The 27,683-nt window shown below is 40.9% G+C and overlaps 1 protein-coding gene across 2 annotated transcripts in view; it reads left to right on the top strand.

The window, feature by feature from the left end:
* Window positions 1-7,356: 7,356 nt before the first annotated feature.
* Window positions 7,357-27,683, top strand: part of VPS54_1 (Vacuolar protein sorting-associated protein 54) — a gene marked incomplete at its 3' end in the record, with an annotated part of 64,258 nt that continues 43,931 nt past the window's right edge. For both annotated transcript variants that reach the window (XM_051212202.1, XM_012938949.3), the window contains exons 1-3: window positions 7,357-7,641; window positions 23,354-23,556; window positions 24,739-24,818. Coding sequence is in view for 1 of the 2 variants with exons in the window: in XM_012938949.3 (XP_012794403.2) it covers window positions 7,490-7,641; window positions 23,354-23,556; window positions 24,739-24,818 (435 nt within the window). The remainder of the gene's footprint in view (window positions 7,642-23,353; window positions 23,557-24,738; window positions 24,819-27,683) is intronic.

Genomic DNA, 27,683 nt, shown 5'->3' with positions numbered 1-27,683 from the left:
GGATATTGGAACTATTAGCTTATGTGTACTAGGATTTCTATCAAATTTGACGCATGCATCAATTTCGGTTGGATCTCTCGCCCGATAATTAAATATACTGCAGATGGTACGAAAACGGTGTGGATAACATCACATGCAAACACTAATTTTATTCCCAATTTTATTAATTTGAAAATTTTGTTTCTTTACTTGGAAATCATTTTTAATATGCAAGCAATCGTGGCCTAAGATTATTGCCGGTATATTTGTTTTCTGAGCATTTATTCCTGTAGTCTTGGTCTCTGTTGTTTGTAAGATGTTCGAAATTAGATTAAAACACTGGCTGTCTACCTCTTGTAAGACCTTATACTTTAATCATCCGAGATAGTGTAGATTCAGCGATTGAAGCCAGTGATTCGTGAAGAAGTAACGGACATGAATTTGAGGAGTGAACAGAGACCGATCTTTCATCACTCTCTTTACAAAACCTGCAGCCGATTGGCTTCGATATAACTTCTTAGGCTTCGTGTATCAATCACCCTGTTATTCTTTACTAAATAAATCCTAACTGTGTATGAATTCAGATGTCGACATGACTACAGTTTATTATTGAATAACACAGATCATAAAGCCACAAGTACACCAAGCAAAGTTGAGCAGAACAGCTGATACGCGCAAGCAAGCAAATACAAAGGCGGTCCCGGAGTCGAACCAACTATTGAGATTCAAGCACATATACATGGGAAAAAGAATGGTTCATCGAGCGACGTTTAAGCATCTAACATTTATGCTAGAAGGAGGCACATGTGTGTAGTCCCTCACATGTGATAGAACATACATGTTCATGCATGCATGACAGTAATAACAATAATAATAATTCAAAAACGTAGATAATTTGTTACCGTCGAGTAACACATCCTGTTAAATAATTTAGTTGAAGGGCTTGACAAAATTAATCGCAAACAAGCTTAATTGTAGGAGAAGGGCTATAAACTGAAGATGCTGGTGCTCACAGTGGGCAATATAAAAGTGACCCCGATGCGACAGAATCAAACATTGCTTTCATCAGGATTCTTTAGGGGCTACATGGATCGCAAGGAACGACATATTTGTTTATAACTAAACAGATACTCTGTAGTAGCTCTGGGTCCTAATACATGACAATATGGGAAATAGACAATCAACATTTAACACGGAGAAAATCCTAACGATGAAGAGGGCCGGAAGAATAAATTGACTTAATTGGAGTTGACTGTATGGCATGGCTCGGCCATGCAGGCGTGTTCTCTGCTGAATGTTACATTATATCTTCTATTCATATTAAATATATTGTTCTTTCTCTAGCCTAAGCTTGTTCTCTATCAGGTATTTGGTAATTGTTACGACGCAATGAGTTGGTGCAGACGATGATGTGACTTCCACGTGAGATCTTATAGACTAGGCAGTTATATCATGGCAAATCTACAATGTTATGATTAGGTCTATTATAAGAGCAGTACTATCGATCACTCGCAAACTCACTCGCTCACTCAATCAACCAATCAAGCAATCAATCATTCATCAACTCGTCACATGACTATCATAATGATCACACTGTTTGCGTGTGTGTCTGAGTGTTTTGATGAGACTTCGAGTACGAGTATGATTGTCAACTGTATGGAGGGAGACACGACAGACCACGGAGGTGATCTGTCTCTGAACGCCTAAGTCGGCGATTTATTCGTGGTGTCCGAATAAAACAGTACCTGTGACAGGGACGATTTTTGATGTATCTTCTGATAACAGTACAACTTTAGGTCATCATTTTCATGTTGCCAGTGATACTATCTCATTATTTCGAAAGTGAAATAGACGGTTGAGAAGGTAAAATGATGACTAGGAAGTCTGCGATTGTTTTATGATCGGGGAAACGTAAGTGATAAAGGATTCCGTTGACTGGTGGGATCAAAAGTGGATTGGTTCTAGTTAACCCACCGCGTTGTTTTGAGGCATAATAAGAACTTTCAGATTTTGTCGCGAAAACTTTTAGATGTGTGCCCACCGCAACACAACCTTGGCGAAACACTTCTGTTTGCAGACCGTTTGACAGTTCAATGTGATGATGCGGTGGTTTCAAAAAGGGCAGTGATTTTCTTAATTGTTGTGATGATACTTGCTTTGGGTACTTATCGCACCAAAAATCATTCTTGGTCTACTTTAACTTAAAGTACTTTGGTTAAAATTTGCAATTTTTTGCTAAATTTTGTCCTGAGTACCATTTTTTACTCCTGACTAACACTTGTGTTCACATTGTGATCATTTTGTGTTTTTTAAACCTTTTGAATCGAACTACAATGGTTGGTTAGATTCACAAATGTGGGCAACCAAATTGTTTGTTCCCCGTGGAGGAGGGAATACAATGTGACGATTGTAAAAAGTGGTACCACAAAATGTGTACACTCCTAAGTCCGACGGCTTACAAAAGATGCTCGAAGCCTAACTCGCATTGGCTTTGTATGTTCTGCTGTACGGATAAAAAGGTTCTAATTCAGGAGGCTATGGGTCTATTGGCTTTGACCTGCAAGAAAAACGATGGCGGATAACAAGAGCACTGACGGAGAAGAATGTGTCAGTGTAGTAAGTGCTGCTACCGGACCCGTTAAACACCTGACTGTGGTTGACGGGGACGTGAAATCTCCGTTGACATTGACGAGAAATGAAGTGCCGCTTGATATTGACATCGGCAGTCATACACCTCTAGTCGAAATAGAAGATCCGGATAAAACTGTCACCGTTCCACGTGGTTCAGGTGTGGCTGTTTTGAGTGGTGACAAATGGACTTCAGTAAGGAGAAAAAGAAATGGGAAGAAAAAGACTGGGCAAAACGCAGCTGGTCAGCAAGGTATTGGAAGGGATGTTATCGGAAGAAAAATCCTCAGTGAATGAAAAGACAGATCTCTCTGAGAGATCAGTCATTTTTCATAAGATAAGAGAATCTTCAGATAAAGAAACAAAGGCGAGATTTGAACAGGATCTCAATCATATTAAGACATCATTAAGTAAACCACTCCCACATACAGTTTCAGGGGTCAGTATTTGTAAGCTTTATAGAATAGGAAAAAAGGTGGATTCCGAAAGTCCTCAGAAAAACCGCCTCCTAAAGGTTGCATTCAACACGGTGGAAGAAAGGAACCTGATTATAAGTAATTCACGTAAACTGATAGGATTCGGAATATATGTCCGTGAGGATCTCAGCCTAGCTAATCGTATTAAGAGACATGCTGCAGAAGCGGAAATAAATGAACGTCGCCAAAACGGGGAACGAAACCTCGTTCTTAAGGGTTTTCAAGTTGTAAAAGTTCGGAGCAAAACGATCCCCAAGCCACTCTGGGTGGCAACGAAAAGCTCTCCACAGACCTAAAGGTATGCTACACAAATGCTCGCAGCCTACTAAATAAAATGGCGGAACTCAAGTCAGTGGTGGATAAAGAAAAATCGGACGTTATTGCTGTCTCTGAAAATTGATTAACGTCAGAAGTATTAGATAGTGAAATCCAATTGACTGGTTTCATAACCAGTAGGGCTGATAGATTAAACCGTAGGGGAGGCGAGATTATTCCGCATGCGAAAAGTAGCCTAACCATAAGATTAGCTGAGACAGTTGCACATATTCCAGGGACATGTGAACTGGTGAGACGTAAGTTGAAATGCCGACGGCAAGATATTGAATTAGTTGTAGTATATCGCAGTCCAGAATGTGTAGCAGATGATTTTATCCTAAGTAAACTTAAGTCCTGGTGTAACAACGGTAAAAGTCTTGTAGTAGGCGACTTTAATGCACCACATATAAACTGGGTTAACTTAGAAGTAGGGTTATCCATATCGTCGATCGACTGCAAACTGATAGAAATCTCGATTGGATTAGCATTATTCTAACACATTAGAGATCCCACAAGATACGACTTAAGAAACTCTTCCTCTCTTTTAGATTTAGTTTTCACGCACGGTGAAGACGTTGGTCAAATGGCTTTTCTCCCACCACTTCGGAGAAGTGACCATGAAGTAATCTTATTCAAAATCATGGCTGAGCTTGTAGAATTATGGTCTAGTATGATATTAGTACTGCTCTAATAATTGACCTAATCCTAAATTTGTAGATTTGTCATGATATAACTGCCTAATCTATAAGATCTTACGTGGAAGTCACACCATCGACTACACCAACTCACTGTATCATATCAATTACCAATACATGATGTAGAACAAGGTTAGGCTAGAGGAAGAACAATATATTTAATATGAATAGAAGATATAATGTAACATTCAGCAGAGACCACGCCTGCATGGCCGAGCCATGCCACTCGATCAACTCCAGTCCATTCAATTCATTGTTCGCGCCTTTTCCATCGTTAGGTATTTATCCGCGTTAAATATTGAATATCTATTTTCTGAGTGGTCTCGTGTTCAGCTTTGTGGATTGTGCGGTTATTGTTCAATGCCACTACAAGCTTGCCTGTCAAACAGTTGCACCGGCCCGTTCCAACATATGGAAGGCAGATATGCAGGCAATTAACTCCTCAGCATCGGCTGAAAACTGGGAAATAGACTCAAAGGCATCAGTACAAGAGGCATGGACTCTATTCAGGCAGTTATACAATCAGGTAACTCAACCATACATACCCTGGACTGTCCCAAAGAAAAAGAAGCACGGGCATCCCTGGATAGGGCGGGATGTTCGACGCTTACTAAGACAAAAGAAGAAATGCTGGGACGTTGCCGTCGCCTTGGCACAGCAGGTACGATGGAACGCCACAGATAGATAAGAAACGAGTGTATAACGAAAATTCGGGAAGCTCAAAGAAAATATGAAATGCAGCTGGCACAATCTACACTCAAGCAGCCCAAGAGAATATTCTCGTACATAAACTACAGAACAAGGATTCATCATTGGATTCCCAACCTAATTAAAGTAGGAAGTGAATCTGAAATGATAGAGGAAGATCAGGAAAAAACAGAGGCTATGGCTACATATTTTGGGGCAGTTTTCACTCAGGAACCTCCTCTAGAGAAAGAACCAGACCCAAATACAGAGTCAACAAACCAGCTGCTCACCGTGGACTTCGACCAAAACGATGTGCTTAAGGCTCTTAGCGGGTGATCTTATCCGCAGCGCAACCATGTATCGCACACTGTCATTTGTGCGTTCAAGTAACCACAGATTTTGTCATTCCATAATGTATTTTTAATTAAATAACTAGATTATGTAGTTAATTTTTCTCTTTTTTAATTTTTATTCGCCACGTCCGACTGCGTTACATTGCACGTTCATTGCACGCTGGGATGATATCTCAAGTCATAGTGAGTTTATTCACATAGTTGATTGTTTCTAGATACTGTCAGTGTATGATTTTACTGAAGAAAGGTTTGTTGTACTGCAAACTGGACCTCCTTACTATGTCCTATCGCAGACTAAGGGGAGATCTAATTTTGATGTACAGAATACTGAGAAATGATTCCGGACCTAACTTATTCTCTCTCTTCCTTTCCACTAGATCGGGACAGCTTAGAGGACATAGCAGGCGAGTAGAAAAGCCAAGAACGAACAAAATACCTGTGGCATACAGGTTTTCACACCGCGTCATCAATACTTGGAACCTGCTACCTGAAGCAGTGGTGTCCTCACCTTCAATTGACTCTTTCAAGAGAAGACTGGACACTCACAGAAGCATACTAGAAAAGGAATAAAATAGGCCTTCTGTCCTTACTACACAAATCTGAATCTGAATCTTACCATCATTGATTGGTTGAACTTCTTTTTCAGGTGGCATTCTTACTGTTCCTAGGGTACAATGACACCAATCTTAAACAGACTTGATGCGACCTACCAGTTTAGATCACTCGGTAATTACCGTACAAATAGTAGAAACTGAACGCTTATATCTGGTATTGAAAATTTGGTTCGTCGTATCAGAACTATTCCCCCATTTGATCGAGCTAGAATATAATAATAATAATTATTATTATTATTATCAGCTTTATTCAATTTTATATTTTTGGTACAATATAGAATTGATAGATAATTCCCATTTAAACATTAAAATTAAAACACGAATTTCAGCGAAGGGATCTCTTTTCAACGAATTTATTATTAAGCTGTACAATCGTATATATATCAAAATTTTGTTTTTGTAAAAGTACTAATTCCGTGAGGAAATGTGAACACAGTTAATATAAAGGTTATAATACTAGATTACGTAATATGAATAATAACAATAACAATAGATTTAATGATTATAATAAGATGATTAAAATGTTCATATATATACGATTGTACAGCTTGATAATAAATTCGTTGAAAAGAGATCCCTTCGCTGAAATTCGTGTTTTAATTTCAATATAGAATTCTCAGCGCAAAGTTTTTCAACAGGTTTCCGTTTCTTTTTTCTTGGTCGGTCCTGGCAATAAATACTGAATGATCGCCAGTTAGATGTTAGCAGTTCACTGAATGAACATCTGAATAATGTACATTCTTTCGTTGTATATTGCCAGCAACCACATTGTCTCTCATTGAGTTTTTTGTAACTTTGACAACGAAAGGTTGTACACTTTTCAGAAACGGAGCAGAATAGGTTATGCGATTAATAAACATAATGATATATTAAAACAAACAAAAATACACAACTTATTGAAATGTCTAGATGGCAGGAACAGGTAACCCAGATGCTCAAGCAGGCCGCGATTCAGACTTACATACTTTCGTCTGTTGCCCCTCATAGAGGAGAGTAGGTCGCTCACCGGCATTCTGCATCGCACTCTGTCCCGATTAACTCTTTTCAGTTGTTTCTAGTTGCTATTCATTTTTTGTTGCAGAGGATATGGGATTTTTATTCGGATGCCATTTGAAGTATGTTCAGTCCAGAAATATCAAATCATACAAAGTAGAACTAAAAGTTCGCGAGTAGGACAAAGAAAAAGTTGACAAGGTTGATCTTGGAAATACTTATGAAGATGCTTTTGCAGCAACCGAATTTACCATTACTGATGGCGTCAACAATAAGTTGACTGTCCAGCAATGTGACTGTTACCAATTCTGGCAACATAGCTGTTGTAAAACAAACTTGTGGATGAAGCTGAGACTACTGAACTGATCTTCTAGAAGGAGAGAGTGAAACGTTAATTGTGGCTATAGTTGACCCATTACCTTTAGTTAAGTTGAGTCTGTAAAATTTGATCCAGGAATGATATCGAGATCTTGTCAAGCTGTTTAGTTTGGGGAGATGTCTACCTATGGAAACCCGACATAATTTTTTTCTTTGGAGAGCGTTACTAAACACACTAAGCTATATAAGTAAATTGTAAGAGAAGGACAGACTACAAATTGAATGTTGTATGAAATAACCTTGAGGTCCGGTAGCGGTTTCAACCCATCGCGTCATCAGTCTATAACATGTGTTCACGGAGTTCCTGATGGATTATTAATCACAGAACAGCTGTAGTATGGGTAATGAAGACATGATTAAAATAAATAACCATGGATCACGTTTGGTTTTGTGAATACTGCTCCTCAGCTGAAGGGAATGAAAGTAGAAAGCTTTTCTCAACACAGAGAGACTTCGTTAATCATATCCGAGCTCACCATTTAGTTCGCAAGTCTAGAAATGATGTGGAAACGTTTATCTGCCGGTGAGCTCAGTTGGTGTTATATATTTTGAAATAATTTCGTGTTCAGTCAACACTTTTTTCCATGCCAATTTAAATTTGTGTGTAAGGTTAGCGAGAAGCAAGCGGGATTAGGTGCTTATCATAGAGCAAGAAGGTTCCTCCAACATTATTGTTAAGTATGATAAACACAACACTTCTTTGCGCGACACCTTAAGGTATTTATACGATTGTATAGGAAGCTGCTTCACAAGCATGTGTCGTGATAAAACTCCCTACGTTGACCAATCAGGTTATACTATTTATTCTATTTACTGCTCACAAACCGAAATCAATATGTAATCCTGTTTCTATTTCAAGGGAATCCCAAATACCCATTGGATTGTTACAAATATCATAGCTTACTTACTTGGATTACTTATTCACAGTAATACTTCAAGCTATTAAGGAAGTAGAAAATCGCAATGTGAAGAATTGCTCAACGAGTAAGTTTACTCGATATCTAACAGGAGTCACGCCACAAACTTTGTGAGGGTTATATGTGGTGTGCTACTTGAGAGGTTAACAAAAATCATGGACTGAATCGGTCAGGAAAGAACTCATAAACTTGAGAATGATTATTCCACTTGGTCGACCAGTCAATCTTATGTAATAGAGAACCTAGTACGTTAGCTCAGGTTATCATCCCATGTTAGCACAGCCAGATTAAACTTTTCCAAGACAAATTCCAGAGCACTAGTATTAACGATTATTTCCTCGTCTCTTTCCACCTGAACACTTGTTGTTTAATCTTATGGCCATATGAAACACTTAACGCGTGAGAACACTACTTATCCATCTCTGATAAACGTGTACCGTGAAAAATAAACGTCTAAATTCCCGACTTGCATACGAAACACGTTTCGCATACAAAAATTTTAAAGGGTAATGTGAGAACTAAATAAACACCCAGATGGTGCTTTTGCCTAACAAGTTTAAGTCTGTTGTAAGTTCTTTGAACCGCCAAGATTTGATATGAATGATTGTAATACATTCTAATAATACAAAGAACAACATAATTTTATCCTTAGCTACGATTTTATTATATGGTAAAACAGTTTCATATACATTGGACTACACTTCTATCAATTAAATGTCGTTCAGTATGCAGTTGGTCATAACCAACGTATAAACGGTCACAATTGTGCACCAATCCAAGTTTTTAGTAGTTATTTCCGCTAACAAATTTCGGGTTGTCTTAGATTCTTGTTTAGTCAGTTGTCCAGTTATCACTATTATTGATTTATTTATTTGAACACAAATATTGGCACAAAGGGGTACCGAATACATATGCGCCATACAAGTCACTTTATTTATGTGTGGGCCGTGATTCTCCCCGGGTGTCCAGACCGAAACAGACGGTTTTCTTAGGGAGCCACTCCCAGAGCCTTCGACCTAAAGGTCTGATCTACAAGGTAGTGGATCAGCGTCAAGAGATGCAGTCACATGTTAGCCAGTGACCAACAATTGGTTTATACGCCATTTGTTCCCTCAAGATCCTGGAGCTCATGTGCACCATTGGTTTGAAATCAGAGCTTTCTAACTTCCCTAAGTGGATTCTCCAGTTATTGCTAAGAATCTCAAAAGGGCGTAAAATTGTTGGCAAACGTGTCCTGGTTCCATGTCAAGATTTATTACCAATTCATTAAGTCTTACAGACTCTGTTTAGAGAAAATATACAACTGACCACCTCAAATCAACAGGCGATAATCTACTGAATTAATCCCATCCTGTTTCACTCCACCCCCTTGACTTCTTTTTTCTTAATCACACTGCACTTTTTCTCGTAACCGTGTTTTAGCCCCGTCTACCACACCACATTAGCACGACGAGATGAAGTTAACATGATAAACAACAAAGTAATCAAAATAATGTAATGACCATGTCAGTGATAAAGACTAAGAAGACTATAGTTCAAAAAGACAGGAAAGGTATTTATGAAGGATTATTGGAGTTCAGTATCTAGGGGAAGATAAGTAATAAGTGTAGCTGCTTCGTCGTGGTTGATTCTGAACCAACTAACAAACATTCCCAACCGGTGCTAGCGGCTATTACATGGGACTCAACCAAGTAGTATGGATGTACTAGCATGGCTTAAAATGACAGCTACTGAGTGACCTCATGGACTAACGTCACTTCGTTTGACCATACCTAACGTTTATCCAATCTACTTTCACACCAGATAGTATCACTTGACTAGGTAGACAGTTGTTAGATATGTTTTCAAACCACCTTAGTGATTGGAGCCTAAGTGGTATTTGTTGTGGAGAGATTGAAAAGGCTATCCTAAGAAGCTAATAATTTCGAATATTTTCGACCATATTTAGCGAATCACTTGGAAGGTGAAGTTACGGTCTTAACATAATTGTGATTTCTCACTTCAGTCAGTCAGCTACAACGTAGGACTAGGTACATATGTGCATCGGTCCAAGTTGCCACACCTTATGAGCACAACAAGATGAACACCAAACTCATAAAAGTAGTCACTTCAAAGGTAGTAATGTATAAAAGAAAGATAGTTTATAAGGATATAGTGCAGGAAGAAAGAATTAGTTCGTGGAAAGAAAGATATAAAACAAATTTAATTTCACGGTTTAAGGGAAGACAAAGTGTTTACACCGATGCCATTGTGATAGATTCTGAGCCATATCACCCAGAGTCTTCAACCATTGGTTACGATAGTCACGCGGACCCCAACCAAGTAGTCTGCATCTTCCAGCATGGCTCAGACTAAAAGTTAGTGACTTAAAGCACTGATGCCACGTTTTGGTTTGGCCGCTTCTAACTTTCTCCCAACCATCCCCAACACTAGTCAGCATTGCGCGTCGTGGTAATCGGTGTTCAGGTATACAAAACACGTGGCCCAATCATCTCAGTCGATGAAGATTCACAACCTCATCAACTGATTTACCATCATTCCTTAATACCCTGAGCCTAAACTCACTATTACTTAGCCGGTGATTCCAGAACATGTGAGCAATATTTCTAAGACATCTGTGATCAAATACTAGTAACGTACGAGTATCTTCTACCCTTAATGACCACGTTTTGCAACCGCAAATCAAAACAGAACGAACTGCTGTGCAGTTTACTTGTCGCCAAGTGTTTGAACACCGTCATGCTTATCATAGCCCCCTGAATGCTCCGGTACGGCCGAGAGTGGGGAGAGTCCGCTCTCCCTCTCGAAATACTCTCATACGGCCACGCGTATACAGCCTCTGCCAGGGAAGTCCTACTCATTGCCTTCTCGTGGCGGGGGTGTTGTTTACGAAAATGAGAGGACGAAAAGCGAATGTCTGGCGCTTTAACCGGATTCCAAATCAATGGTGCACATGGGCTCCAGTATCCTGCGGGAACAAATGGCGTATGAACCAATCGTTGGTCACCGGCTTCCATGGGACTGCATCTCCTTACGATGCTCCACTGCCTTGTGGGTTAGACCTTTAGGTCAAAGGCTCGAGGAGTGGCCCCCTAAGAAAACCACCTGCTTCGGTTTGGGCACCCGGGCAGTATCATAGCCCACACACAAATTGATGAACTCTTTATGCCTATGGAAATTACCTTTCTCGCTTTGAAAAACAAACAATTGATTCAGATTATTATCATTACAATTATTGTCATTATTAATACTATTATTATTATTACTATTATTGTCATTATTATTATTATTATTATTATTATTATCATTATTATTATTATTATTATTATTATTTTCCACATTATTCACCCTCTTTTATACTTATACAGCGGCTCGTCTTTGGTGGAAATTCGACTGTATCTAAACGTTCTCGAGTCACTGTCCGGTTGAAAATTGTATGTTACCACCGAATACGAGGACTGAAGCAGTTTTTCTGGAACCACGCGCACCATTCAAACTGGCTGCCTTCAACGTTCGCACATTTATGCAGGTCGGACAACAGATAGGGCTGACTATGTCTTTGGAAAGTCTTAATATTGATGTTTGTTGTCTATCCGAGACCCGTATTCAAGACTCTGGCGAAGTACTACAAATTCGATCTCCATCTGTCGCTTCGAAAAGCTTGTTTTACGTGCGCTTATCCGGGGACCCTGTGGCATCTTCGTCTGGTCTTGCTGGCGTTGGTGTCGCACTAAGCGCTAGAGCTGAGGCAGCACTAGTCGATTGGATCCCCATTAACAGTCGGTTATGTGCTGTTAGATTAGAAAGTTCCATCAAAGTGAGAAGAAATCGGCGTGAGAAACGATGTCTTTTCGTCATCTCCGCCTATGCCCCGACAGATTGCAGCCCGGATGCAATCAAGGATGAGTTTTACCACCAGTTATCAGTTCTTCTCCAGAAAGTGCGTTCGACAGATATTGTAGTACTAGCCGGAGACTTGAATGCTCAGGTCGGGCGTCTAGGCACAGAAGAGAGTCGTTTAGGTGGCCGATGGGGACTCGTTGGTCGCAGGTCAGATAACGGGGACCGTCTACTGCAACTATGCACAGACCACAACCTGTTTCTGGCTAGCACTAACTTTCGGCACAGTCATCGCCGATGTGCCACCTGGCGTCCTCCCTCTGCATCTCAAGCCTGGACTCAGATTGATCACATCGCGATCAGCTACCGCTGGCGTGGTTGTGTACAAGACTGCCGCTCCTTTTGGAGTACCTATCTGGACTCTGACCATGCCTTGGTCTGCGCCAATCTTGCCTTACTTTTCAGTGGCCAACGAAGTGACCACCACCAAAAGATTGATGTTAGCAAGCTGGTTGCAACTTCTGTTGCAAGTAAGTATCGAACCGAGCTAGCCTCTAGGCTAGCTACCACTCCACCGAAAAGTATAGATGAGCATTGGTTGCAATTGCATGACGCCATGAAAATGGCGGGAACAGTCAGTTGTGGGTTTGCGAAACGTCCCGCTTTTAAGCACTGGGTTTCTCCAGGTTCCTTACAACTCATTGAAGCCCGTCGGTCTACTCCAGGTGACCGTGAGTTTGACCATAAACGAAGGATGCTACGTAAGGAAATTGGGCAAAGCTTGCGTAAGGACCGAGAAGCCTGGTGGTCGATGCGTGCTAATGAGCATGAAGCAGCAGCTGCATCTGGTAACTACCGGAAGCTCTTCCAGCTCGTCCGAGCCACTGGCAGCAAGAAGTCTGGTGTGAGCGAAACAATCTGCGAGGATGATGGGATGCCAGTCACTAACATCCATCGACGTCTTGGACGATGGGCAGAATTTTTCGAAGGGCAGTTCAACTGGCCTGCTGCTCCGGCAACATCGGTCAGACTGTCCTGCCCTCCATGGCCGGTGACGACTGATCCACCAAATGAGGAGGAAGTCCGCAAGGAACTCCAACTCTTGAAGCGTTACAAATCACCTGGCCCAGATGACTTACCTCCGGCTCTTTTTAAAGATGGTGGTGACTTTTTGACTAAGGAATTGACGACGTTGTTTACAAAGGTTTGGGAACTAGAGAGCGTACCAACGTCATGGAATGAGTCGATAGTTGTCCCTATCTTTAAAAAGGGTTCACGTCGTTCCTGTAACAACTATCGGGGGATAAGTTTACTTCCGATTGCGTCCAAGCTATTGTCTTCCGTCATACTTCGTAAGTTGTTCAAAACCCGAGAAAGATTGACTCGCGAGGAGCAGGCTGGGTTTCGTTCTGGTCGAGGATATATTGATCATATCTTCACCCTCCGCCAAATGTTAGAACACCGCCATACTTATCAAAGGCCAACAATAGTAGTGTTTCTTGACATCAGGGCTGCCTTCGATTCGTTGGACAGGACTGTTCTCTGGGATTGTCTTTGTCAGTAATGCAGAGGTTCGGCATCGTGTGTTCGGGCACAGAGATGATAATTCAATTGGTGTCACCATCTTGAAACACCGACTTCGGTGGCTTGGATATGCTCTCCGAATGTCGTCCCAGAGAATTCCACGTCGTGCATTATTTGCCGACTCTGGGACTGGTTGGAAGAAGCGGAGAGGTGGTCAGTGCATGACATGGTGTCGTGGCATGAAAGAAAGCTGCAAAGGACTGGCTCCTGTCGGTCCTTCACGACTCCCTGGTTGGGGTCTGAGAGATGGTGCTACCCAGTGGCTAGAGACGTTATCAGATATGGCTCAGAATAGAAGCCAGTGGCGATCCTGCTGTAACCTTCTTTTACTTTCTTCATAAAAAGTGGTTGTGTCTCCTTTACCTGAAAGATTTCTTCTGATTGTACCTTTTCGTTCCGTCGTTACTACCACACTACCTTACTCCAATCTCTTCGTCATTGTTCTCTTTTTCTTTTGCGCTCTTTAGTTTTTTTTTCTACGTCTCTTCGAATTCTCATTGTTTTGTGTGGCGCATATATATTGGCGCTCTCTTGTACCAATATTCATGTGTTCAAATAAATAAATAATAGGCCAACAATCGTAGTGTTTCTTGACATCAGGGCTGCCTTCGATTCGTTGGATAGGACTGTTCTCTGGGATTGTCTATTGAAAAAGGGTGTGCCTGAGAAGTTTATGAACATCTTAACAGCCCTATATACAAACACCTCAGGCAGACTGAGGGCATACAACCACTGCTCTCCATTGTTCTATTCAAACAGTGGGGTTAGACAGGGTTGCCTAATCTCACCATTCCTCTTCAACCTTGCTGTCGACGACGTTCTGGAGACAGTGCTGATGTGTATAAGTAGTGGCGGTGTGAATCTGTTGCCCGGAGGACATCTCTTATTGTATACATTTCCCGACCGTTGTTGCCACCTTGACGTGGTGGTCGGGCTTGCCTATCTTGATGAAGCAACCGAGCTATACTGGCTGGAACAACCGTTCCTCAAGGTCTTACCATGTCAGACAGGTCTGTTGAAGAGCGGTAAGACTAAAAACAACAAACCCAAGGTCCGGAGGTGAAGTCGTACTGCTGACTGTACAGAGGTGTGACAGCAGTAAGGTGTTCCCTTCAGACAACCAGCATGATAGCGATGCTGCCTTCTCACAAGAAGGGGTGGGGTTAGAAAAGGTTGACCCTAAAAATGCACACCACCTTATCCCACGGATATCCGTCTCCGGCGGTAAGGTCTCAACAAGTACGGAGCTAACACAAAGATTACTCATAAAAAGGTAGTGTGTGACCGACCTCAAACAGTTGTCCCTTGGACACTGCGGTCAGGCTCCCAGGTCACTAAGACCATCTCTAATCCAATTTCCTTTTCAAGTACCTCCAGAAAAACCCTTCCACGGTGTGGGCAACCGGGAAGTGATAACCGCCCTCATACCTCTAACAGCACTCGAGACCACTGTATTCATAATCAACCTCCCTCTCGACCCTGAATATGCGGATGATATTGTCTTACTGTGCGATGATATGTAAGCCATGCAATCCGCACTTAGCCTGTTGACATTAGTGTCCGTAGGTATGACATGTGCTTTATACCTTCTAAGTGCAAAGTTCTTTTACAAGACTCACAGGATCCTGATCATGCACTCACCCCTGGGTACCTGCATAAGTGCTGGTGGTGGCGTGAGTGGTGAGATCGATTCACGTATAGTGAAAGCCAGAACGGCTTATACCAATCTGGGCCAACTTTGGAGCCTTCGTGATGTTAGTCTGGCTGTAAAAGGTCAGATCTACGACGCGTTGGTAAGAGCAGTCTTGCTCTATACTTGTGAGACCTGGCCTATTCGAGGTTGAGGATATTAGACGACTCTTTGTGTTTGATCATTGTCTCCGATGGATTGCTGATATCCAGTGGCAACACCATGTTAGTAATGCAGAGCTTCGGCAACGTGTATTCAGGCACAGCTAAGATTATTTAATTGGTGTCCCCATCTTGAAAAATCGAATTCAGTCGCTTAGATATGTATCACGAATGTCATCCCAGAAAATTCCACATCGTGCATTACTTGCCGTCGCTGGGACTGGCTGGAAAAAGCGGAGAGGTGGTCAGTGTATGACATATTGTCGTGGTATGAAAGAAAGCTGTACAGGACTGGCTTCTATTGGTCCCTCCTGACTCCCTAGTTGAGGTCCCAGAAATGGTGCAACACAGTGGCTAGAGGCGCTATCAGATATGGCCCAGAACAGAAGCCAGCGGCGGTCCTGCTGTAACTTTATTTTACTTCATGAAAATTGGACGTAACTTCCTTAACTGGAAGAAATCTCTCTGGCTGTACTTTTGCTAATTGAGCTGTCCCATTATTATTATTTCACTATCATACACTAATTTCTGTTCGTTACTGTTCCCATTTCTCTCATACACACCTTACATTCCTTATCTCTTCACATTCTGATTGTTATTGGGTGACGCATGTGTATCTGGTGCCCCTTTGTACTAATATTTATGTGTTCAACTAAATAAATAAAATATACTTGTCGTTTAATTGATAGACGGATATCTCGCCTTCGCCATAGGTGACGTAAGTTGGCAAAAGCCAAACGAGCTTTTCGAATCTGTGCTGAGATTTCGTCAGACACCAACCCGTTAGGGCTGATCAGACTTCCGAGATAAGTGAAGTTGTCGACGCGTTCATATATCTCATTCCCTATCCTTAGTTCAGGTGTTGACGCAGACCAGTCTTGAAGCAACAACATGCATTTAGAGAGAGAGAAACGCATCCCAAACATCTTGGTATTGTTACTCAGTGCTACCAAAAGGCTCTGCATTTCATCAGCGTCTTCGCCAAACAGGAATATGTCATCTGCGTATTCTAAGTCGATAAGTGGACCTCCTGGTAGGAGATCAATCCCCGAAAATTTAGTCGACGAGAACGTTATTTCCATCAGTAGGTCTATGATGAAGTTGAACAAAAATGGAGAAAGTGAACAGCCTTGCCGGACACTACTTGAGGTTGTTAGATCAGAAGACACTTCGCCATAATTTTTCACTCGACTAGTAGCATTCGAGCAAAGAGCCCTCACAAGGTTTATGTATTTCCGAAGTACACCTTACAAAGACAAACTGCCACAGAATCTCGCGGTCTACCCAGTCAAATGCTACTTTTAAGTCAAGGAAAACCATAATTGTCAGACACCAATAAGCATGCCTGTGTTCTAAAACCTGACGAATGGTGAATAAGTGGTCGATGCAGCTACAACCAGGTCTAAAGCCAATTTGGTTTCCTCGTATTTGAAGTTCACGAGTCTTTGTTAGGCGCCCGATAATTATGGAGACCAGTATTTTAGACACCATATTAGTCAAACTAATCCCTCTATGGTTGTCACAGGATGATTTTGATCCTTTCTTATATATTGGGACGACCAGTGATTGCGACCAGTCAGATGGGATTACGTTCAGTTCCCAGATTTTGGCTAAACTATTAGTTAACCTAATCTTTAAAACTGAACCACCATCCTTAAAGACCTTTGAAATTAATCCATTTGAATCAGTTCCTGTTCCTTATTTCAGATTATCTTTAGCTTTTTGAACTTCTCACTTGGCGATCCTCCAAGTTGTAGAAATCGATGTGCGTGTTGGATTTTAAAGTACACAAAACTAGACACTTAATTTCCTTAACTATGTGTAGTCATGAGTAATATGATTTTCGGACAGTTGACATTGTATCCGGAGATTGCTTTTCATTTAGTAAAACGTTTAACGTCATTCTTAAGTCGGTAGCCGGATTCCACATATTATCTCTGGTTTAGCTTCCCAACATAAGTATTGCACTTAACCGATGGTCTCAATCATAGTTTTTTGAAATTAGCAGACAATCGAAAAGTGATTGTTATGCTCTGCATCTTTGAAGGCCACTGTACCAATGCAACCGTTTACAAAGGTTGTAGGTCAGATTTTCTTTTCCAAATATTACTAACAGCTTTTGCATGAAGTCTAAAGATCGAATTGCAAAAGAAAAGTAGCTGTTATTACTATTTGGGATGTAGGTACAAATTATGCATACAATATACTCTAGTTTCTACTGAAAACATCGCTGATTTTCCTACTTTCATTGTAATTAGACAAGCATTTTCATAAACTATATACTAAAATGTCTAATGATATGAGCTTTGCTCTACCTTTAATTGTGGAAGCCAGGTAGTATGACTATCTCATAGGAAACCGAGTACAAAAGTCTATGTATTCACTAGTATATACATATATAAACTCTGATACGTGGTACTTATGCATAATGTCATGAGAGTTATTGGTCATCAATTTGTTTCGGATTTTATTCAAGTAAAAGGACTAAATCTTGCTGTAATAAACTAAAGTCCTCTAATGGAGTGGTGATTCTGTAGTTAAAGCACGCTTTATTCAACTAGTAGATTTCCGATTCGAATCCCTCTTTATCTACTTCAGTTTATGACAGTCGAACAGTTACTTAAAAAAAGTATATGAACTTGTACAAAGAAAATTGATTGGTAATACCTAAACCTATTTCTCGAACCTTAACTTGAGATTAATATTAATTACAGCCTAATACCACCTATATAATCATCAAAGTATTAGACACAGAAAAAGTATTTTGTCCTAGTTGATTACTCAAAATTAAACACCATTGCCCTCAAAAGGAATCAAGTTTTCTGAACTCTTGAGGACTATAAAATCATTGATCCACTTAACTTAATTCAAGTAACCATCATTCAATGCCATTAATAGTTAATTACCTTATATTAAATTTTACTGGCTTCACTGACTAAAATTCCATCTTGGATATTGTCACTGGTAGCCACCATGCTTTTGTTTAATAAAAGGGTCTTCTAAAAAAATCGTTCCAGTTTGGTCGAGCTAACAGTGTCACAGCCCTTACACAAACCGTGATTTGAAATATAGAATGCAGATAATTAGCTCCGGAAACTCACAAGCTTTTCGTAACTACAAACAAGCTTACTGTGAACTATATCACTGCCCTATTTTATTTTTTTGCCTTAATTTTATTATTCATCTTATTCAACAGCTTGTCTCACCTGAAAGTCCTGACTTGTTTGATCGCTTTCTTAAATTTTCCATCAGCGTTAAATCATAAGGTGTTTTACGTATTTAATGTGATAGTCAGTCAGTCACAACGTAGAATCTGTACGTATGTACATTGGTTCGAGTTTCCATACCCCATTACCACTGAGATGAATTTGTCAGGTCAAATCCTGGAATAGTATAGGTAATAAAAGTATCAGTGGCAAGAGAGAAGATTAGGCATCAAAGATACGACGCGAAAAGAAAATATACCTTAACAAAGTAAAAACAAAAAACCCTCTGAGGAATTTAGAATCTTAGGATTTAGGGGAATACAAAGAATGGATGCACCTGCGCCATTGCAAACAATCTTGAGCCATTCCATTCAAAGTCTCTAACTATTGGTTGCGATAACTACTAATCCCAACCAGGTAGTCTGTACCCATGAAAATAGCTAAGTCCAATTGTCAGTGACTTCATGGAAAAACGCTGTTTTGGTTTGGCCGCCCCTAGTTTCAACCTGCTCCTGCACCAGAAAACATCGCCCGACCTAATATGTTGGATTTCTTGTGTTCCAGTTAACCTCACAGATGAGATGACACTGAGCCACTCATTTGGAACATTTTTTGCTTCAATAATATTGATTGGTTTTCAGATAGTAAACTAATCACTGATTGGAACTTTATTATGTTTATCCACTGGAGACTATTCCCGACCGTTGTTGCTACCTTGACGTGGTGGTCGGGCTTGCCTATCTTGATGAAGCAACCGAGCTATACTGGCTGGAACAACCGTTCCTCAAGGTCTTACCATGTCAGACAGGTCTGTTGAAGAGCGGTAAGACTAAAAACAACAAACCCAAGGTCCGGAGGTGAAGTCGTACTGCTGACTGTACAGAGGTGTGACAGCAGTAAGGTGTTCCCTTCAGACAACCAGCATGATAGCGATGCTGCCTTCCCACAAGAAGGGGTGGGGTTAGGAAAGGTCGACCCTAAAAATGCACACCTCACCTTACCTCACGGATATCCGTCTCTGGCGGTAAGGCCCTTTGAAGAACGGAGCTAACACGTCAAAAACCTCCCACGAAAAGGCCGTGCGCGACCGGCCTCAAACAGTTGTCCCTTGGACACTGCGGTCAGGCTCCCAGGTCACTGAGACCACCTCTAATCCAATTTCCTTTTCAAGTACCTCCAGAAGAACCCTTCCTCGGTGTGGGCAACCGGGAAGTGATAACCGCCCTCATACCTCTAACAGCACTCGAGACCACTGTATTCATAATCAAACTTCCTCTTCAATTCTTATTATTCCTCCTACATCGACTTTCAACTCTAAACTTCCTCTTTCGGCTTCCTCCTCAAGTGTCACCATAGCCAACGATTCTAGTGCTCAAAACTCTGTCCCAGGTTTACTGAAACCTCGCTCCAAACTACACATTGGAGCCTTCAACGTACGCACCCTATGTCAAATCGGTCAGCAGTCTTCCTTGGCTAAAACCCTAGAGTCTCTTTCCATTGATGTATGCTGTGTCTCCGAAACACGCATACAGGATTCCAGTGTGGTCATTCACTTGATCTCATCTCGGCAAAACGGAGAGCCAACGAGATCCACCCTCCGTGTATCTGGTGACCCGACGGCCAGTTCTCGTGGACTGGCAGGGGTAGGGATAGCACTAAGCATGAGGGCGGAACAAGCACTGTTAGAGTGGATCCCCGTCAACAGTCGTCTATGTGCTGTTCGGCTAAACGGCTCCGTAAGAACTCGGAAGGATAGGGACACACGTCGTTGCCTTTTCGTCGTTTCTGCCTACGCTCCCACTGACTGCAGCTCAGATGATGTGAAAGATGAATTTTACAGAAAGCTTTCTGAACTTCTTCAGAAAGCTAAACACTCAGACATAGTACTCATAGGGGGTGACTTTAATGCTCAGATAGGTAGCTTAAACCAAACAGAAAGGCATTTAGGTGGATATTTTAGCATTCCGGCACAGCGAACAGATAATGGTGACCGTCTGCTGCAACTGTGCTCAGACAATCGCTTATTTTTAGCAAACACAAATTTTAAGCATAAGGAGAGACATCGTCTAACATGGCGACCCCCTACACCAAACCGACGATGGACTAAAATAGACCATATTGCCATCAGTCATCGTTGGAGAGGGTCGGTAGAAGATTGTCGCTCATTCTGGAGTACCTGCTTGGACTCCGACCATGCCCTAATACGGGCACGCATCTGCTTGCGTCTCATTGGACGCAAAAAAGCCACATTAAAAAGACCCATTAGAACTGAGTTGAGTAACGAGGAAACCAAAAGTAGGTTCCAAGAACAACTGAGTTCACAATTAGGTAGTTCTGAAGACGAAGTTGACCCAGATGTTGCTTGGAAAGACATACAAGCAGCTGTGGAAACAGCAGTGACATCTATTAGCGACTTAAACCACAGAGTTACAAAGAACCAATGGATTTCTTCAATGTCTATCACACTGATGGATTCTCGCAAACTCGTCCCATCAGGTTCCGAACATGATGAAGAGCGACAACAAATCAGATCTAGGTTAAGAAAAAGTCTAAGAAACGACCGTGAGCAGTGGTGGGCAACGAAAGCAAAAGAGATGGAAAAGGCGGCGACTATAGGGAACACAAGACAGCTTTACAGACTAATAAAAGAAACTGGAATTAATAAGTCAAGTGTAAGTGAAATTATTTCGGAAAAAGACGATACTCTCATCTGCTCCCAGTCGAGACTTTTAGAACGATGGGCGGAACATTTCAGAGAACAGTTCAACTGGCCTTCAGCTACTCTACAACTACCCTTCATTCCCAGACAGTGTGAATGGAACATTGAAGTAGGTCCCCGAACTCTTGCTGAAGCTCAAAAGGCTATAGCTAATCTGAAACGAGGAAGAGCAGCTGGTCCAGATGCATTGGCTTCAGAGGTCTTTTAGGATGGTGGTCCAATTTTAGCGATTAGGTTGACTAATACTATAGCTAAGATCTGGGAGTTAGACGTTATTCCATCTAACTGGTCACAATCACAGGTCGTCCCAATATATAAGAGAGGGTTAAAATCATTTTGTGACAAGCATAGAGGGATTAGTTTAACTAATATAGTATCTAAAATACTAGCTTCGATAATTATCAGACGCCTAACTAAGACTCGTGGACTGCAAACACGAGAGAATCAAGCTGGCTTCAGACCTGGTCGTGGCTGCATCGACCACATATTCACCATTCGTCAGATTCTAGAACACAGGCATACTTATCGGCATCCGACAATGGTGATCTTTCTCGACTTAAAAGTAGCATTTGACTGGGTAGACCGCGAGATTCTGTGGCAGTGTCTGTCATTGAAAGGCGTACCCCAGAAGTACATAAACCTTGTGAAGGCTCTTTACTCGAACACTACTAGTCGAGTCAGAGCTTATGGCGAACTGTCATCTACTTTTGCAACCTCAAGTGGTGTCCGTCAAGGCTGTCCACCTTCTCCATTTTTGTTTAACTTCATCATAGACCTACTGATGGAAACAACATTCTCGTTTACTGAATTTTTGGGTATTGATCTCCATCCAGGAGGTCCACTTATCGACTTGGAATACGCAGATGATATAGTCCTATTTGGTGAAGACGCTGATAAAATGCAGAGTCTCTTGGTAGCACTAAGCAACAATGCCAGAATGTTTGGAATGCGCTTCTCTCCCTCTAAATGCAAGCTGCTGCTTCAGGACTGGTCTGCGTCAACACCTGAACTAAGGATAGAGAGTGAAGTAGTCGAACGCGTCGACAACTTCACTTATCTTGGAAGTCTGATCAGCCCTAATGGGTTGGTGTCCGACGAAATCTCAGCACGGACTCGAAAACCCCGTTTGGCTTTTGCCAACTCATGTCACCTATGGTGAAGGCGAGATATCCGTCTATCAATAAAAGGATGAGTATACTGCGCGGCAGTCCGTTCTGTCTTAATTTACGGCATTAAGAGTAGAAGACACTCGTACGTTACTAGTATTTGATCACAGATGTCTTAGAAATATTGCTGGCGTCTGCTGGGATCACCGGGTAAGTAATAGTGAGTTTAGGCTCAGGGTATTAAGGAATGATGGTAAATCAGTTGATGAGGTTGTGAATCTTCATCGACTGAGATGATTGGGCCACGTGTTTCGTATACCTGAACACCGATTACCACGACGCGCAATGCTGACTAGTGTTGGGGATGGTTGGGAGAAAGTTAGAAGCGGCCAAACCAAAACGTGGCATCAGTGCTTTAAGTCACTAACTTTTAGTCTGAGCCATGCTGGAAGATGCAGACTACTTGGTTGGGGTCCGCGTGACTATCGTAACCAATGGTTGAAGACTCTTGGTGACATGGCTCAGAATCGATCACAATGGCGTAGGTGTATACTTTTTCTGTCTTTCCTTAAACTAAGAGATTAAAATCAGTTCATATCTTTCTTTCTACAACCAATTCTTTCTTCTTGTACTATATCTCTATATGCAATCTTTCTCTTATATATTACCACCTTTGACCTAACCACTGCTATGAATCCGGTGTTCATCTTGTGCTGATGCGGTATGGCAACCTGGACCGATGCACATATGTACCTGGTCCTACGTTGTAGCTGACTGACTGACTGACTGGAGACTAATTAAATTCACTATCTGTTCAGTATGATATATATACAAATATGCAAGATATAAGGCGTTTGCTACCTGAATATTCAACAATAAATGATATTTACAGTGTTGTAGGATTCTCTGTTTATGGTTGGAATTCATCGTTATTTCTTCCGTGAACTTTTAAATTAAGCTAGTAATTTATTTTCTGTTGATATCAGCTGATTTGTTTTTATAATTGTTTCAGGTATGGCCCGAATAATTCGTGTCTTCTATCCAGTGGTCTAGATAGTGTTGAGAAGAGTCATTCATCTCGTGATTCCTTATTTAAAAGTCAGCGTGACTATGAAAGACATTTAGTTGGGTTTCATCTTCTAAAACATCCTGTATACAAACATCCAGATGTAAAATCTCCGCTTCCAATACCTCCCATTTCTTCCCACTATAATGGTAAATTTGTTTCATCAACTGTAAATGTTATTTCAGGGTTCTTTATTTATCCCTTCTTTGTTTTATTCTCAAAAGATGATTATATTTTTAAAACCACTTCGTCAGGTTTACAGTGAAGACCAGTTAGTGGGTTTCTAGTTAAGAGTAATACAATACACTCATAACGAACATCATTCATTTAGTAATAGAAACATACATTCAACTAGACGACCTCCATTTATGAAGTTATCTCAAATATTCTAGCTTTCAGAATACGGTTAATTAAATAATGCTGTTTTTATACAATCCAAGGATGATAGTTTCGTACACACAGGAAGCAACTTTCATCTAATAATCCAGCAATCATTAGTTTTTAGTGGATTTTATCTTTTTTCTTATAAACTATTACGTAAACCAGAAGTTTGGTTTATAAACATTTCTGTTATGTTTATAATTTGTGTTCAAACTCATGTATGTGTAAACCTTTTGCTCATTTCACTTACAAATCTCAATGAGCTGTCTCGTAATTTTTAGATTAATTTGTTCTAATATTTAATATTTCTACAATCAAAATTGTGATTATTTTGGTCAATTTATCGTCCGTTTAGTAATCCCACGTCAGCATATCAATGATTTCTACAAGTTTCTAGGCCGTAATCTCACATAAGTTTTACAATAGGATGACTATATCTTCATAACTTCTCTAGTAAAACCACTAAGTAAAAAGTCATGACAATTTAAATTTACACATTTAAAACTAACCGTGACAGTTTATCAGATATAAGAAATAATAGAAAAACCAACCAACACAGTAAATGATCTTTTGATGTCAAAACAAAGGATATTCATTTTAACCCAGGTACAGATGATAACAGTAAAATTCTCAACGAAATTTTCAGAAAATCTTCAGGAATAAATAAAATAATCAAAGTTTGAATAAATCATGTAGTGATTACCACATCTCACTATCCATTCAATGAGAAACCACACTTACAATTCTGGAATTACCATGTGTTAGCTTAATTTATCTGTTAGGTTTCACTGAAAACCATATCTAGACTGACGTTAAAACTTTGCACATATTAAAAATCAAGTTAGTAACTACCACTGTATATATAATCTGTTTAAAGGGCTAATAGTATAAGCGATCAGTGCGTTGGCGTTTTGACTACTTTAATATGTTTTTTCTCTCTTCTGTACCAGAGGAACCATCACGCAAATGGAGTGTATACCAATCAGTTGTGAATTTACCAGCTGTTTTAAATGATCCAAATTATCGTGAGGTAAATTTTTTAAATGGTTGTTCAAAAAATTGGGATTTGTATTAAGTTCTATTGGTTCTATTGATTTTCCAATCACTCGTGAGAGTTGGATTAAGTACAATTTATGGTGTAATTTTTTCAGGTCACCACTGTTAGTTAATAAGATTTGTCCAGAAAAATGACCGATCGGTATAGTTTATTTCTTTAAGCTTCATAAAATGTGCATCATTTGAAATAATCACAACACAGAAAATATATGCAAAGTATAATGCTAATCAGAAAAAGGGCAACTACTGTCTAAACTAAATTTTAAACGTTTTCAATGCTTTTCCGGAAATGATGAAAAGATTTGTAGCAAATATGAATACTTTCAGTGTTGTGGAGTTGTCTGTCATAGATAGTTTGACTGCGGACATTTCACTGTCGATCTGAACAACATCAGGGGCTACTTCATTTACAAGTGAGCTTTTATTTATTCTAGAAGTGTTGGATCAGTTTGTTATGATGGTCTTGTTTGCGACTGGTTATCTCCGTAGGTTTCGTTGTCTTCATTTATCCATGCATTTTCGTCACCTGTCTTGTTTGGTCAACCTCTGACCATGCTGTTGATTTAAGTTTGTCGTATGGATTGATAGTTCGGATCAGTATCGATGTATCTGTCGACTTCCAATTGACCTGGATCCCATACGTGTAAAAACCCACTGGGATTCTCGGAATCCTTTCAATCCTAAATTCCAACATTTTCTAAGTAAAATTCATTTATTCTATTTTAACACATAAACATTGGTACAAGGGGGCACCAAATACATGTACACCACACAATAACAATGAGATTGAAGAAACAGAGAATGTTAATTGCGTATAATAAAAAAAGGATAACGGATAGAAATTAGTGTATGAGAGTGAAATAATAATGGAAGGAACAGTTCAGTTAGGAAAAATACAACCAGAAAGCAGTTGCGTTCATTTTTATGAAGAAAGTTACAGCGGGGCCGTCACTGTCTTCTATTCTGAGCCATGTCTGATAAAGTCTCCAGCCACTATGTTGCACGATCTCTATGACGCCAACCATGGAGTCGTGAGGGACCAACAGAAGCCAGTCCTGTACAGCTTTCTCTCATACCACGACACCATGTCGTACACTGACTATCTGGACGCTTTTTCCAACCGGCCCGAGCGTCGGCAAATAATTCACGATGTGGAGGAACAGGGTCCTGTCAGTTTTATGAACTGATTGCCAACTGGCTGAGTGCGGATTGCATGGCTTGGGTATCATCGCACAGTAAGAGAATATCACTCGCATACTCCATGTCGAAAAGTCTTTCTCCAGACGACAGATCCGCACCACCATTACCTACATCCACCAGAGCTGTTTTCAGAACGTCATTGATGGCGAAGTTGAGGAGGAATGGTGAGGTTGGGAAACCTTGCTTATCGATATCAGTAGCATACACCACAGCATCACTAATGCCAAGAAACACTACGGTAGTTGACCTGTGATAAGTATGACGGTGTTTTAACACTTGTCGGAGGGTGGAGATATGATCAATACATCCTCGATCAGAACAAATGCCATCCTGCTCCTCGCGAGTCAATCTTTCTCGGGTTTTGTACAACCTACGAAATATGACGTAAGCCAATAGTTTGGACGCAATCGGAAGTAGACTTGTCCTCTTTTGGTTTTTGCAGAAACGATGTGAACCCTTTCTAAAGATAGGAGCAACTATCGACTCATTGCATGATGTTGAAACACCCTCTAATTGCCAGACCTTTGTAAACAACTCAGTCATTTTCTTAACCAGAAGGTCGCCACGATCCTTAAAAAGGGCCGGAGCAAGTCATATGGGCCTGTTGATTTGTAGTGCTTCAAGAGTTGAAGTTTCTTTATAGACTTCCATCTTGTTGGGTGGACCAGTCATCACAGGCCATGGAGAGCAGGACAGTCAGATCGATGTTGCCAGGGTAGCGAACCGGTTGAACTGCTCCTCGAAAAACTCTGCCCATCATCCAAGATATCGGTAGATGTTAATGATCGGCATCTCGTCATCTTTACAGGTTGTTTTACTCACTCCAGACTTGTCGCTGCCAGTGACTCGGATGAGTTGAGAGATCTTCCGGCGCTCACCAGATGCAGCTACCGCTCCCAACTCGTTGGCATGCTCCTACCACTAGGCTTCTCGGTCCTTTCGCAAGCTTTGCACAAATTTACCACGTAAAAGTCTTCGTCTGTGGTCAAACTCGTTGTCACTCGGAGTAGACCGACGAACTTCAATGAGTTGTAAGGAGCGTGAAGAAACCCAGTGCCTATAAGCGGGACGTTTCGCGAAGCGTCATGCGACTTTACTCGCCATTTTCATGGTGTCATGCAATCGCAACCACTACTCATCCATACATTTCAGTGGGCTGGTAACTAGCCTTGAACCTAGCTCTGTTTGATATTTCGTTGCAACAGCAGCTGCAACCAATTTACTGAGATCGATTCGTTTCGGACGATGAATTTGTTGGCCACTGGAATGTGAGGTAAGATTAGCACAAAGAAGGGCATGATTAGAGTTCAGATAGGTACTCCAAAAAGGAGCAGTAGTCTTGTACACAACCACGGCAGGTGTATCTGATGGCGATGTGGTCAATTTGAGTCCAGATTTGTGATGCAGAGGTAGGCTGCTGGATAGCATATCGGCGATTACTGTGTCAGTAGTGCGAGGTAGCCAGAAACAGATTGTAGTCTGCGTACAGTTGCAGTAGACAGTCACGGCTATCTGACTTATGGCCAACAAGTCCCCATAGGCCATCTAAACGGTTCTCTTTTGTGCCTATATGCCCGACCTGAGCATCCAGTTCTCCGGTTAGTACTACGGTGTATATTGAACATACTTTGTGGAGAAC

Source organism: Schistosoma haematobium, chromosome 1 (assembly GCF_000699445.3).
Source record: "Schistosoma haematobium chromosome 1, whole genome shotgun sequence".
NCBI classification, from domain to species: domain Eukaryota; kingdom Metazoa; phylum Platyhelminthes; class Trematoda; order Strigeidida; family Schistosomatidae; genus Schistosoma; species Schistosoma haematobium.
Note: the sequence above shows the minus strand (reverse complement) of the source record. Positions and strands in the feature narration are given on the sequence as shown.